This window comes from Fulmarus glacialis, unplaced genomic scaffold (genome assembly GCF_000690835.1).
Source record: "Fulmarus glacialis isolate BGI_N327 unplaced genomic scaffold, ASM69083v1 scaffold70, whole genome shotgun sequence".
Lineage (NCBI taxonomy): Eukaryota > Metazoa > Chordata > Aves > Procellariiformes > Procellariidae > Fulmarus > Fulmarus glacialis.
In genome coordinates, this window is record NW_009186871.1 from 78,303 (window position 1) to 93,924 (window position 15,622).

General features: G+C 39.0%; 1 protein-coding gene across 1 annotated transcript in view; it reads right to left on the reverse strand.

Annotated features, from left to right (window-relative positions):
- The window catches only part of LOC104073131 (reelin-like), a gene marked incomplete at its 3' end in the record, with an annotated part of 122,402 nt that overhangs the window by 78,268 nt on the left and 28,512 nt on the right, over positions 1–15,622 (reverse strand). Inside the window, exon 7 of the mRNA XM_009572812.1 lies at positions 2,589–2,685. Within this exon, the coding sequence (XP_009571107.1) occupies positions 2,589–2,685 (97 nt within the window). The remainder of the gene's footprint in view (positions 1–2,588; positions 2,686–15,622) is intronic.

A 15,622-nucleotide genomic window follows, 5' to 3' on the forward strand; every position in this document is an offset into this window, starting at 1 on the left:
CACTGTGCCAGGCAGTGCACACACAGCCCGAACAGACAGCCTTGCTTCAAAGAAAGTGCAAGCCAAGGCAATAAATAACAGACCAATGCAGATGTTTGGAGAGCAGGAAGAAAGAGCAGGGCAACGTTCATACTCGATGCTGGTCACAGCTCCTAGGTGACTGGGCGTTGTCAGGTATTTTGCAGGTATGTCCAAAAGGAAATGTTAAGAAAGCACTTTACAAAAACAGGTCTCCCAAAATGTGATTTTGCATGAGCTTTCACCAAAAGAAACTCCTGACTGCTGGTGCCTCAGTCCCTCGTAGATCTGGATGGAGCAGAATGGCCAGAGGGAAAAGCTGGGAATTTTCTCTGACAAATGTGTCCTTCCAATCCCACACCCCTGCTGCCAGGATAATTCTGTGGATGGGGAGGGCCAGGTTGCTTTGAGAACAATACAGAAGAAACAAGCAATTTGTCCTCTTTCTTGCTGCTGAAAATGTAAAATGTGGGGAGGAGAGGCAGACCTGGAGTATTAATATTAGGCAATGATCAGGGCCTGGAGCTCTGCTTCCCAGAGCTGTCCTCAGAGCTGTGAAAGGATTGAGGTTCATCCCGAGCTCTGGGCGAACGTCTTTACATTGCTACTAGCAATGAAAGGACTGAGCTCTGTGTGCAAGGAAGGGATGCTGAGAATGATTATTTTTGTTTTACTAATCATCCAGCAAGGGAATTAACGACATTAAAACCTCAGGCTGCAAGGAGGTCCAAAATTGTGGTTTGCAAGATGTCAGCTACTCAACCTTGCCTCTGCCTTGGTAGTGATGTTTTGGTGGGTTAATAGTTTGTCAAAAACAATCCAGAGCTTTCAGGGAAAAAAGGCACCAATAGCTGCTTCTATAGGAGAAAAAAGAGGAACTCCTCTTAAGTAAAGCAAAATATTAGTGTAGTGAAATGTCAAAAAGCATCTATATTTGGCCCATATTCGCACCCAGAACCTGCCCCCACAAACCACGCTGCAGTTGCTAAACGTTATGTCTTTCACCCTCCACTGCAATGCTGCTCTGAGATGTTGTCCTTGCTTCTCCCTGAGCCCACACACAGCACCCGCCTTCCCCGAGAGACATCCTTCCCCTCCCTCCCCGGGAGCCCAGCCCTGAAATCCCACCAACACAACACACACCGACACAACACTTTCCCTTCTCAGCTGCCCTCCTGTCCCACCCCTCCCCATTCTCCACCGTTCCCTGGAGCTGCATGTAGCACAGTGAAAGCTGCTGAAGCACATTCAAATAAACACTGTGATTCATACGGACCACAGGAGAAACGAGCATCCTTTCATAATTCATCCTCTCTACTTTGCACCACATTGCTCTATTGACATATTTTCTACTGCCAGCTCCAGCAGTCAAAGTTAGAACAGCACAGACAAACTGCATATGCATTAACTTCAAAAAATTTGGATTTCAAGGACTTTCGAGGGCATCATCACAACTCTTTAGTTTCCTGGCTTGCAAAGCTATGAGGGTAACTGAACTAGGCATATAATTTTGCATCAATATGAGAAAAAAAAAGGTATTGTGTGGTTACTCTGAGGCAACTCCAGTGCCTGCAGTGAAGTTACTCTTGCTTTATACTTACAAGAATTAGGGCCATTTGTTTTACTAAAATTGTTCATAATTTGTGCTTTTGTCAATGAAATTGTAATCCCACTCCCACAAGGAGTGGGAGGATGAGATACTGAAATCCACAGCCTTGCAGCTAGGGTTTTGCTTACTCATCAGAAATTAAGTAGCCTTTTGCTCTGCAAATTGTCTCAATGGACTGAAAATAGGCTCAAGCAAATCACCTGCATGGCACACACACCAAGGTAACGCAGGGAGGCAGATTGAGACACTATGAGGACACTATGTATAAACAGCATTTTTTCTTCCCCAGTTGTACTTCTATAACTATGTATATATGCCAATGCACAAAATACCTTTCCCAATATTATTTAATAAAATGTTCATTCTGCTTTCCTAGAAAAATCCATCTCTGATACTGATTCTGCCTTTTAAAGGCATGCATATTACAATAAAAGATTTTTAAATCCCCATTCATAATCCTTTGCGCTTTCACGTAAACCAGTTTGTTTAAAAAACAAGGCATAATTCACCATAATGTTGTTATTATAGAAGTGTTAGGAGCCAAGTGTTCATATCAAACTATAAACTATTTTTATTGAACATTTTATCCTACCAAAGTAGAAACTTGTAACAGTACAGATTATGGCTCTTGCTGACACGAAAAGTGGTGCTAAAATGCAAAAGTCATCAAAGTTTTGGTTTTTCAGGCACCTGAACCTGCCGGTTGTTAGAGTTGCATTTTAACTCTAAAGTTATTCTCTTCCTCACCTCCCACATAATCGATGGATGAAACTGATTTACCCAAACCAGTGGCAGTTCTGCAATTAGCTTTAGTGACCATAATTTCACCCCTCATATTTTAACTTGTATGAACAAGTAAGAACCAAAAAGTTAACAATTAAAACAAGTTCTAGAAGAACCAGGTTTAAACACCACCTGCTCAGCCAGAAAGCATGAAAATGATTAAAAAGCTGTAACAAACCTAATTTTCTCCAGCTGAGTCCAATCTGCAGAACTATTCTTACTGTAGGACACGGTGATGCTGGGATCTGAGTAACTGAAGCGACATGAACCCGATCCTGGGAAAAGCAATAAAATGAGAAGTGTTACGACACAATGAAGCAATAAATGATCCTCCAATAACCACAGGTGCTGACTGAGCTTTTGTCACATCATCTCTTCTCCTGATTTTAAAGTGCTTTGATTGATGATGAAATTTCCTGTGATCTGTTGCTGAAGGTAAACACAAAATAATGCATGCTTTATGAGTCAGAAATAAAGTAGAAATGATAAATCACAGCAGTGCCGTGTAATCTCTGCAAATTTCCCAAGGGAAGCCAAATAAATTACTTAACACCCCCCACTGCAGGGAAAAAAGCACCATATAATGTTTAAACAAAACCTTCTTATTAGAGAATGATCCACATAGCAGAATTCATAGGGAAAACAGTAAAAAACTGGTTTTTGTATTACTATATAGAAAAAAATATTTCCAGAACTAAAAACACAGTAAGTGATAGGAAAACGTATACAGAATTACTTGAGCCAAGAACAAATGTGTTTTAGGAATTTAAAAGAATAAAGACAATACAAAATTATCTATTTTAGGGACGCCTGAAGAGAATTAAATTAAGAAATCATCCAATATACTCACTACAGCCTATACTTAATAGTAAACATTTGATGCTGATCTGGGAATCTCAGAACACTTTACAAAAATGAACTAATTAAGCCTTACAGCACCCCTGCAAGGTAGGGTAATATGTTTACTTTTGATTTATAAAAGGGTGCCTTCTGGGTGTTGTCACAAAAGATGACCTTAACAATTAATAAAGAGGACAGACAAAATAACAAAAACTGGGAGTGAAAAACTCAACCTAGAAAACATGATAAACAACCTGAGTGGTAATTAAATACACTAAAAATACTATTTTTCCTCAGACACCAGATAATTCATCCATCTCAGAAAATTCAACACCCAGTAAAACAGAAAACGGCATTGTCTGTTCTCCAGACTGTGCTGGTTTTCCAGAACCTGTGCTCCAAAGATCAAAATTTCTACTTCGTAAGCAGGTTGAAATATGAGATTCAAAGCAGCAGACACCAGCTACCTTCCGTATTTAAGAGAAGCAGCTCTCAATTAAACAGCACCTCTGATGGCATCAGGATACTACTGAGCGAGTGCCACAGCTTTGCTCACAGGAGGAGTGTGTATTATGTGTGCTATGAGTAGTGTGTCATGTTTATGTGTGCTTCAGATATGTTCAGTCACACTGAAAATTGTTTATATACATATTTTTATATATATATAAATATATGTATGTGGAAATATATATACATAGATGTGGAAACTGCTGACCATAAAATACTATCATTTTCCAACTCGGGGTACTTATTTTTGTAATGAAGTAAATGGCCTGATTAAAAAGGTGTTAACCGCTTGTACAAGAGAACAGCTTACACGTTTTAATGGGAACATATGTCACTAAGTACACTGCTCGCAGCCCCAGCTCCCCCGAGGCAGTTCGCGTTTGCAGCTCTCAGCTCTACAGAACTGCTCTTCTACTCTGAGATACACATCACATACCTCTGCAGGGGGATAAACACCCCAAAACATGGGATGAAATCCCATCTCCGTAATTTTGCCTGATACATCAACTCGCATCCTGGAAATGACCTGCAAAGTTTGTTTTCTTGTATCTTTTAATAACGTTAAATTGTAAATAGAGGAACAGATACTTCTGAGCCACTCCAGCCGCCTGTGGTACGTTCAGCTGGTCTGACACGTATTCTTGCTGTAACGAGGCACAGAATAATTAATATTGCAAAAGCAGCAGGCCTTTGAGTTACCAACCACGTACCCAAAATGACTACAAAGCAACTGTCTGGTTATATTTTACTGACAAAGCATTTTATTTCTATCATATTAAAACCAAACGATGTCAGGAAGAGCCTTTACGTTTCCTATCTGTCCATCTGCTGAGATGGTCTACTTTACTGAGTGACATCTGCTGCCGGTTCCTACTTCTCTGGCGTTTAGGAGTTCCAACCCTTAATCACACTCGTTCATTTTATTTCAGGGGAATTCTGTTCAAAAATCAGTGAACTTCAGCCAGTTTAACCACTTTGGCTGGCCAGAGGCTGTGAGGCAAAACAGCAACATACTGAGTTTTCTGTTAGACAGAAATTAAAGGAACATAAACAGTAAAAATAACCAGCAATATAGACTTTATAACACATGCCATTTCAGTTTGTGTTACAATCAACTTTTCGTACAGCTTAAACAAAGCCAAGTCCAAATATGCTGCTAAACATTGGAGAAGGCGATATTTGCTGCCCATACCGTAAGGACGATAGGAAGTGAGTGTTCCCTGTCAGTGCAATCAATATGAAAAATGTTGTCTGTTAAATGTGAACATCCTCAAACTACGCAATGAAAATCAAAGTTATTGCTTAAAAGAAATGGAGCCACCAAAAAAGGACTTTAGGAGGTAGACATGGTATTTCGCTCCTGTTATTGGAAAGAGTAGTGGAGACAGAATGAAAAAAGGAGAGACAAGTGCTTTTTATTATTATTTTAATACGCAGGACAGGTTGTATTAAGACTAAAATTAGTTTGGAAAAGTCCTCAAGGTCAGTGTATGTAGCAGTTACTGGCTGTGATGACAAATGTGTTTTTATGTTCTTGACTCAAAATCATAAGATAGAAGATTATTTATCATTTAAGTATCTAATTCTGTAAAACTCAAACTGACAATGAAAAAAAAAAGAATGAAATTCATCCATTTGAAAAAATCATCAACAAGGTTCAGGCATTATTCTTTGCCATTTGAACCACCTTTTTTAAATATACACGAAGCCCCTGGTGCTTGTGTCTTTTACAAAACCAATATTCCTCCTAGCTTATATTAAGAGTTTCTTCCCAAGAAAAGGGAGGAAGGTGAACATACAACTGCACTCCAGGGCAGGGTTTACTGAGATGGTATTGAAAGCCACTGGCTTCCAATATAATTTTCAATATTACTTTCAATATTACTATTACTTAATACTATTACTATTACCCCATATTCCTATTATTTCAGTAATCCTAAACTAGGATTATTTAAAATAGAAATCTGCAGTTTGGATGTTTGCCTCTACCTTGACCAGCAAAGCTATACTCTGACTTTGCGAACAAACAGATGGTTAAAATTCAAGTAGTAACATAGAAGGAACTGAGGGCAAATTCAGCCGGGGAAGGGAGGTGTCCTCCACACTGCCTCCAGAGATGGCAATAAACAGTTTGCCAGTTCCGAGCAGAGCAGCAGGGGCAGGATGTCACCCTGTAAATCTTCCTACCCTCCCATCCTCCAAAGAAAAAGTTGTACAAGATGACATAAGACCTTTTGAATGAGATTAGAATAGGCTTGTTTTAAATCAAGAACGCCCAGGTTTTGAATTAGCTGTGAAAACGTGTAATAAAACACGCACAACGATTACCATAAAGAAGTCTACTTTAGTAAGTTACTGCATTAGAGAAAAATGCCATTTCTTTCTTAAGCCGAGTATGTCACAGCAAACTTGATGCCTCCGTGAGGTTATTGCTAGCTAAATCTGACTAAGAGTTAGGATTATACTTTCAATATTAAGGGCTTGCATGTGTAATTATCTACTGGGGGGAGAACCAAACCACTCCCCAACCAAGAATAGCCTAATTTTTTCTCTACATATGTATAACCAAGCTTGTCTTTAGGTGTCAGGAACAAAGTATTTTTCTCCTTTGGAGTTATTTTACTCCTTTTGATAGGCTTCTAGCTGAAGTTCAGAGACTTCTAAAACTTTTGAAAAAAAGCTGAAGTAAAGGCAACTTTCATAGATTTAATTTTAAATGATAGATTTGAAGCTCAGACAGCAATTTTGGCTGTTATCGAAAACGATGAGGAGCTTCTGTTACAAAACCCAGCTATTTTCATATACTGAATATTCTGAAACACTAATTTCTTTGGTTTGCCCTTTACGTGCTTGGATTTTGCCCCAAGGCAAATTTCAATAAAATAAAATTTGCTCAAAGCTGAATCCAGACACTGATGCTAATAGGGGAGGGTTTTGACTGGCAACGTGTGGGAATGCTAAACAACTCCTGACCGCTGCTTTGTTAATTCTACCTAAGCTAAACAGGAAAGAATAGAAAAAGGAAACAAAAGTATGCTTCTCAATTGCTTTGCTGCTTGTTTCGGAGGATTGATAACCTGTAGCCAGGACCTGACCAGCACTGACCACCTGCACCATGTCCAACTGAGATGGTCGTGACTTTTTCACCATTTTTTGTACGCTTCATTAAGCTGATTTTGGTTTCCTTCAATGCCATCTAAAGTACTAGTGAATATTTTATGCACCTTATTTTTTAAAATATCATGTAGGTAGAAGTACTAAGAGCATAGCGTTTCAGGAGAGATGTTATGAAGGCACTTCATATCAGGCATTTGTATCCAGGTATTCAGTTATTTGTATCCAGGCTGACAATGGCAGGCAAAATTAATTCTCACTACAGCTTTGCCTCCAACTGTGTCAGATTTACAGAAACCCGAGCCATACGGCTGTTGGTCTCTAAGATTTCTTAACAGCATTGATTAGAAGCTGGTGTTTTGCTGAGATAAAACTGGGTGCCATCTGCAAGGGAAGCAATATTTTGCTCCTTATAGACTGTGACGTCCTCTGCCTCTTGACAACCTCTTGATGGTTCCTGCAAGTGCTTCCGTGGATAAGCAGATGAGATATCTAATGCTGGCTTTAAGGAGAATGAATCTAATGTGGAACTGTGCAAGAAAAATTCACACAAAAAACTGTAGAAGGGTTTGAATTGTGTCCTGACTGTGGCCTGAAAAACAAAAGGGAGCTGAAAAAAATCACATTTATCTAATGCTAGAAGATTGCTTTGATTCATTTTGCTAATGTGATGAATAATGATTAGTGTTTGCTAAGGACGATGATTTGCTGATATCGCTTGAATTAAGCCAAACTGGATAGTATAAATTACAAGTGGTCAGATTTGGCTGGCTTGCTAATAGTTTTTTCCAAATTAATGAACCATACAGTCTGGTGTAATGAACACGCAGAGGATCCTAATTTTTTTTAGGTGGATATTTATATTGGCTTCTAATCAAAAACCAGATGATTTTAACCATGTTAAAAGATGGAATAGTTTGTGCTGGATATACCAGAAGCGCTGGTACAAAAATGTGCAACTCACTGTTCATCCCATTCTGCCTTTGAAAACTTCCTCAAGAGAAGGTCGCAAGGGTGTTTTAATTTTTCCTTGAAGCCACAACTTTGAATTTAGTTACAAGTGTGATTTTTAATTATGACACATTTTAGATCTCTAGACTTTTTTTTAAAAAAACTTTGCTTATAGAACAAGAGAGTGCAAATAAGTATTTTAAGTGTAAAAAAATTTTCAAATTAAAAACTGTAAGAGCTGTATTCTATTTTGTGATTTTAGTCTACCTTTTCATGGAAAGAATTAAGTATTTTTGTTGCTGGTTATGTTTTTTTTCCCGTGTGAGAAGAGGATTTTGACTATCTGCACCCCTGTATTTGTTCTGATAAACAATCTGAAATAAATACCTGACACTAGAAAACAAAAATGCCAATGGTATTTGCCTTTGGTAAAAATCAGTTCTACTCTAGCTTTGCTGAGAATTATGATTATTGAAATGCGAAGTCTCAACTATTTATTTTCAGCAGGTTTCAGAGGGCAGCTAACTTTTCTTCCACTGGCAGCTTTAGGCTGTTGTTCCATTTTGGAAATGTTGGGAAGTTACATCTAAATAAAAATAAAGAGTCAACAAGCATGTTAAAAGCCTCCATCATAAAACTGTAAAAGATGAGAAGAATAATTAGTAAATACATTTGATAAAAATTAATCAGAAGGACTTCAGAATTGAAGTCCTAAAAATTAATTGGAGGTCAACCCCCGAGTGGACGGGGCCCTGAGTGAGCTGCCCTCGCCCAGAGGGTGGTCCTGGCTGGAGCCTGGGGGGAGCACTGGAGCAGGTGCCCTCCCGCGGTCCCTTCCCACCCACCTCCTTCCAGGATTCCCAGTAACAGTGAATGTACTTTTTATGAATAAATGCAGCTAATTTCCTTTAGAAGAGAAGTAAAGTCCGAGGAAATACTTATCTGGCTCAACTTCCTCTTAGTCTATTTATATTCAGAGATGTGATGTGCTTCCTGCACTCACACAAATTTGCTCTCTTCTAATGAACAAGATCAGATCACAATTCATATTGCTTTTAGTGCTGAGAACGTTAAGGAGAGAAAAATAAGCCAGGCAGAAAGCTGTATTTCCCTTACGCCAGTTTGCAGTTTATTCTGATGTAAAGATGCTCAGCTATTTATAGCGTATCTTTCTGAGATACAGCCAGCAGGTATGTGCTTGGGTAATGTGTCTGTTGCCAAATAAATAATTAAATGATGCTTCTAAATTTAACCACATTCTTAAGTGCACTAACATTGTATAGAGTACCTTGCTGAAGGCGAAGGGAGTGAACTTGTTAAGACCTGGATGTAATGGACACCCAGTAATTACAGCTACTGAAACAATAATATCATTAACTCCCCAGAAATACTCTTACAGTGGTTCTTGAATGTCTGACCAAGTAGTAAGCCCTGTGCTCAGTAAGCATTTTCTACTTGTATACTCATATTGTATGCTTCAACGTTATTGCCATTAAATGCTTAATGTCAGATTATGTGGAGATCCTTTAAGTGAGGATCTGGGTAGAATTTAAATTATAGCATCTTAAATTATTAGCATCTTACTGTAGCTCAGTAGTACAGTAGTATGTATCGATAAATAGAAAGAGACATTTTGTTTTCTCTGTTTAGCAGCCTGGGTCAGCTGCAAAGGTCAATAATCAAGAAAATGAGCACCATAAGGTGCTGATAAGGGTATTAAAATACTACAGGAAGGCAAATTATGTTTTATTTACATCCCTACAGCCAATCCATCCTAGAGAGGCAGTACAGAAAACACACGCTTGTCCCAAGAACTGCTGCGTAAAAGGTGATATCTCGAATCTAAAGATTTGAAAGTAGTCTCCTTGCCTGCTTTAGTGAGATTCCCCATCACCAACAAAAACTGGGAAATATTTTTTCTGAAGCCAAGTCCTGAGCTGAGGTGTCTCTCTTTTCTGAAACCCTATAAAACTGATTGCCGGCCTTTAACTTTATATGTGGGTAGATAATAATTGGTTTGGCAAAAGCTTTTTTTTGCAGTTCCTGATGGACTTTTCTATTTTTATCTGCTTTTGCTTTCATGGAAACCCCCTCTGCCCCCCACTGGAGAAAGACCCAGGAGCATTTTGCTGAGCTGGGGGCTTTTCTGTTCCGCCCTGCCCCCCCTCCCCCCCCGGAACTACAGATGCTTTGTTGTTTGAGTTAATTCAAAAATGGACAATTTTAATCATACAAAAGTGTTATCCTCATACAATGGTATGAGCAGGATTAAGATGAAAGTCAGTCTGTAATCCAGCATTTATTATTTGCAGCAACCAATTCCGTAATGGCCCGTGTTCGACCGCGAGGCAGTGGCTCGGCCACCTGCCCTGGCTCTGAATCCTGAGGCTCACTTTATCTTTTCTGCTTTTCTCTGCATAGTAAATCTGTAACGCTCACATTTTAATTCCTGACAGTGCCAGAGAAGCCCTGGTATGGAAGTAATAAAGACAGTATTTCATTGTAACCTTGGGCTAGCCAAAACAACACAAATCATTTCGCCCCAAGGCCATTAAAATGTCTTTCAAATACGGCATTAACTTTAAACCCTGGTTTCAATCTAGGCATTATCTAGGCAGCCCCTCTTGTATAACTCAGCAAAATCAATAAACACCACCTAACATTTCCACATGCTATGTGAAGTATGCTAGGTGATGCTACTTACCTGTCTTATTCTTTCACATTAGATGTAATTTATAACCTAGCATCTACACAAAGGACTTCTCTGCCAGGAAGGTGAAACCAGTAGGTTTCACATCAGGCAATAGCAAATGGCAATTTGGGTGGTGAGTCCAAAACCCTAATGTTGTTTTATCAGGGCAAAAATGGGATATGAAGCAAGCAGAAGAAATGCAGAATGGTGAATGACACCAATTTTGGCATTTAATTATATCAAATTCTCAAGCTTTTCCCAACTACATAGGAAAGAAATTAGGACAAAACAACCTGGGGGTTCAGATACACTCAGTGCTCTGTTCTCATTGCTTAGAGGTGACTGGATCTGCATATAGCAACAATCAAACTTCATTTCATAATCTTAATTTCTTATGGACATTAGTGCTTTTAATTATCTATTGTAAAAACTGGGTTTATGCATTATTTAAGCTCAGTTCAGACAGGGTTCTAACACAATTTTATTAGCCAGTTTCCTGGCAATGAAATTCTTTAGAACTTCATGCCAGCCCAAAAGTGCTTCATATTTGCCTAATGCAAGACAGTCTATCTGTCCTGTGGCCACCAGGCCACCAGAACTGGCCAGCCTTTACCTTGTTGGTACCACTATCAACACAACCATATGGATGTGCCATGCCCGTACAGCAAACCTGGTGCTTCCTGGAAAGCATCAGAGCAGGAGAAATTTGGGTGACTGAAGGAAATCATCCATGCAGGTGACTAACGTGAAGGAGGTGGCTCAACATGCCCAAAACACCATGGTTTCCTCCATGAGTGTGTTTGTGTTCAGCTAACAAGATAGTGAGGGATTTAAAAGATCAAATGCTCTTCCATCCTGAATTCAGAAGGGGCTTATTTTTCACTTTGGTATTTCTCTAGACACGTCAGTGAATTTTCATAGCAATTCTGAAGGAAATTGCTCATCTCTGTCCCGTTCTGCTGAGGGCAAGCCCAGTGCTACCTCATGAAATGGCTATTACAGCATTTGCCAGTCATCTGATAGCTTCTGCTAATTGTAAAACTGACTAAACAAAACTGGAAATTAAGAGAAAATGATCAGCAATGGTTCCTCTCAGCCAAAGCTATGGCCTATTTAACAAAAGATGTTTGGATGTGTGAATTTCTATCGAGTGGTCTGAATCCAAGCAGAGGATAAAAAGACGACATAAAAGCAGTACCGTCAATATAACTGCTGCCACCAGAACTGAATTAAAGCATGATAAAAATATAAATGATAAGTGTCTTCAGACTGTTACATGGGGCCAAATGCAGTCATCATTGTTCATGTGGCTGAGCCAAGTGCAGTCGGGATGTTTCTGGTGGGAAGGAGAAGGAATTGCTGTCCTGCGCAGATGCTCTGCAGAGCCCTCCAGATGCTGCCCTGGGGGATAGCCCAGAGAGACGGCTATTTCCTCCACAGAAATACATGTAGGTCAGTGAATCTGCTGCACTATTTGTGTAATTAGATAATTTCTGTAAGATTATTTTTTGTCCATCACGATCTTCTATTTGCTGAGGTTAATAGGGAAGTAAATGTGTTTTCTGAAGCATAGAAGCCTGGCAGGTAAGGGCTAGCCCAAAGGGCACATTCAACACTTCTGATGATTAATAATAATAATAATAATCTGTAGTTTGAATATGCATCAGGGCAAAAAAGAAGTATTTCCATTATCTACACAATCAATTACATTTTATAATTTAATTCTGCAAGACTCATACCGGTAACAAAATCAAATTGCCACTAGAAAAATGAAGGAAAAAACCTAAGTCTGAAAAAAAATTGCATTTTTTCTACTAAAGGTGATAAACACTACCTGTGCTTTGTCTTCAACAAACATCAGAGACCCTTAGCCCATGGATTTGCTGAGTAAAAGAGCTCTCATGTAGACCCTAGTAACCTTGGTAGTTGAGGAAGAGTAATAGAGGCTGCTGGATTAATGATTCACTAACCTGATGTCTTAGGACGAGGCAGGGCATGACATGAAAACCCTTTTGGAACCATTATGTCAAAGAACTGCATCCAAATCAATGACCCTTACTCATATGCTAATCAAAAGCAATCAATAGCATATTTTAAATAGTTTTCTCCATTACACTTACAGAGGACTGTGAAATCAGCCAGCATTAAAAAAAGACTGTAAATAAATTAAGCCACATGGAAGTGCTTGGTATGTGCCCAGCACATGCACCTCACCTCTTAAAAAAATGACAGTATAAATATAAAGTCATGATAGGTAATACAATTACTCTTTAGTTAAGTATAGCTGGTGGTCTGATGGATTTAAAAAGCTCAAGAAATTTGAAGTGAAGACTTTGAAGGGGTGATTACTCAACCAGAAAATAAGCTTGCAAGAGTGGAAAGTATGTTGAACAAGATTGTAGAAATTATTAGTTTTGTTCCTGGTTCTAGTGATTATGCGATAAGATTGTCAATGAAATATTTATGCATGTAAAAGCAGAAAGTTTAGCATTTTATTTCTTTTTGGGGAAGATAGAAAATAGGGACAAAGGGGTATGACTGAAAGAAGATCACCGAAGTAATGTCTCTGCACCCTGAATTAGTGGGCTTTTGTCCTTACCAAAGAGTCCTGAAAAGTTGAATACCAATAATAATCTTTTGTCAATAATATTTCAACCATATTAAAAACAATAGATACACACATTTATCCTTGCTATAGGGTTCCATTAGAAAGATATTAAGGGAGATTGATAAGCTGCAGGTAGGCATTGCTTGTCATTGTAATAAATTAGTTTTACTCATATGGAACCCTGTAGGTTTTATCCCTGTTAAATATTGTAAGATAAATCATCAATAAACATGGTCATCTGATGGATATTTAGACAAAATAAGCTGGAACAATGGAAGGGGCAATAGCAACAGATGGCAGAGAAGTGACTGAACAGTGTGAAAGAAGCTACCCTAGAAGCAGCAGGAGAAAAGGGCCGTTCTTACTCTACGGGTAAGGTCCAAATGTTTCTGGTTCCAGACCATTATAAAGATCATAACATGAATGACCCATCCTTTGGATAATACCTACTGGGATTTTCCTGAGAGGACAAACAGAGTCTCTCTGGCAAAGTCACAAAGCACTCTCCCAGATTAATACCTACTACTAAAACTCCACACTGAAAACTCTGTTTTTAATGAGGATTGATGTGCTAGATAGATGTTTGCTTCATGTCAAGTCTGCTCTCTAGCAATAGCAGGGACTAACCGTATGATCCATCCAGCAAAAATACCTAAGAAATTCCCAGTGTCAAGACTGTTGGTTGTCCAGGCACTGAAGATCACCTTTGCTCACACATCCTGCATCTTCAAGTCTTTCGCATTAACAGCGAATAATGCTCTAAGAGAGCGGCACCTTCTTTGCCAGCTCAGTAGTAGTCTCGGTGCCCACCAGAACTTTAGGGACAGGGTTTTATTATTTTATTTATTGCAGGCAGAGTTATTCTGCATCATATTGAGCTTCTTATAAGGTGATTCATTTGTCACAGTGAACATACACTCCGACTTTTTCAAGGACGCCATGGTCTTGTCACTTTAAATCTGAAGTATAAAACCTGTGGCAAGTCCTGGACAACAGGTAGCTGTCACAGACTTTCTGTACATCCTTTTCTTCACGCCAGGAATTCTGGCATGATCACCACTAAGCTAACAAAAAGGCGTTTCAGAAGACTGCATTAAGCATAAAACAAAAGAAAGATTACAGTTAACTTTTCTTGGTATGGCATGGGCATTGGCACTGGTGGATTTCAAGCTTTACCTCACATTTCTTGATTTCTAAATAAGATTTTACAATTTCCTTTTTACATTAGCTGTCTGAAGTTCACTGTAGTCCTTTGTAGGATAATTAAATGATGCTTATATGAAAGTAGTGATTCCATCACAAGATCCCAATGAGTAAGAAAGCAAATCATCCCTGTCAAAATGCGCTGTTCCTGTGTATCAGACAGCAGTGCCCAGAACTGATAACAGCGAGCTGCTGAGAGGTTTCATTCTTAGGGGTTCATGCAAATTATTTTTTTGCTTTGGTACCATATTAAGTGGCACCTTTTGCATTTCATTTCAAATTCTCTTTTGCATGAAACCAAAGCCAATGCTACACATATGAAATGACCATAACTCAGCTAAAATAAATTAGGAAAAAAAGGTTTATGATTAGAAGAAAATTGAAAAAATTGTAAATCACATATTTGTCTAGAAAGGCAGTTTTGGGGTTGACTGAAAGTAGGGATTAATAATTGGCCCGAAGTAAAATCTGTTAGATTTGGGAACCGAACTTTCCCAAAAGTTCTTTACCATGATTTTGTGGAAGGGAGAGTCCAAGCCCAAGCTTTTTCTCCAAATAAAGCAAAAAAACTTTTGGACCTTTGGCTAGTTCTTTGTTTGCAAGACTGATGGCCTGATCTTTAAAAAATGCAGCTGAAGTGCCAAATGTTTGAAATGTTTGAAGACATATTCCATTTCAGAAGATATTTTTTAACTTAAAAGAAAGCCCTTCCCCCAAAATCAATTTTGATATAATATAAAATAGTAGGGGGTTTAGATTTTTTTAGAAAATGAGGGGGAGGGAGGGAGAATTGCTAATTTGTTCTGGTAATGACAGAGGATCTTTGTGATAATGGCATAAAAGTTGAAGGGAAAGCAATTTTAAAGTAGGATCCTGCCTCACAATCGTTTTGTATTTACCCAGTACATGATACTGTCAAAGTCATCCTGTTCTCAGAGCAGTGTTCGAGAGTTTTACACAACAAAGCTGAAGAGTGGGAGCTTTCCTTGTCAAGTTATTCCCATTTTCAAATATTGTTTAACAGCCAAAAGTGATCTAGCAATACTAAGACGTAAGGAGAGGGCGATGGAACAAAGTTTTTCAAGGTAATGTAATATTTTCCATTAACAATTTTCACGTTGTGACATACACCGCTCTGAGAAGCACCCGCCCGGGAGGCCAGGCTGAGTGTTGGAACTGATCACAGCGCCTTCGGCTTCAGCTTGGTGTTTGACTCAGAGGCACTGCGGAGGAAGGAGGGATGGAAAGAGCCTGCCAGTGCTGAACACCCCACGCAGAGCATGCACAGCCCACATAC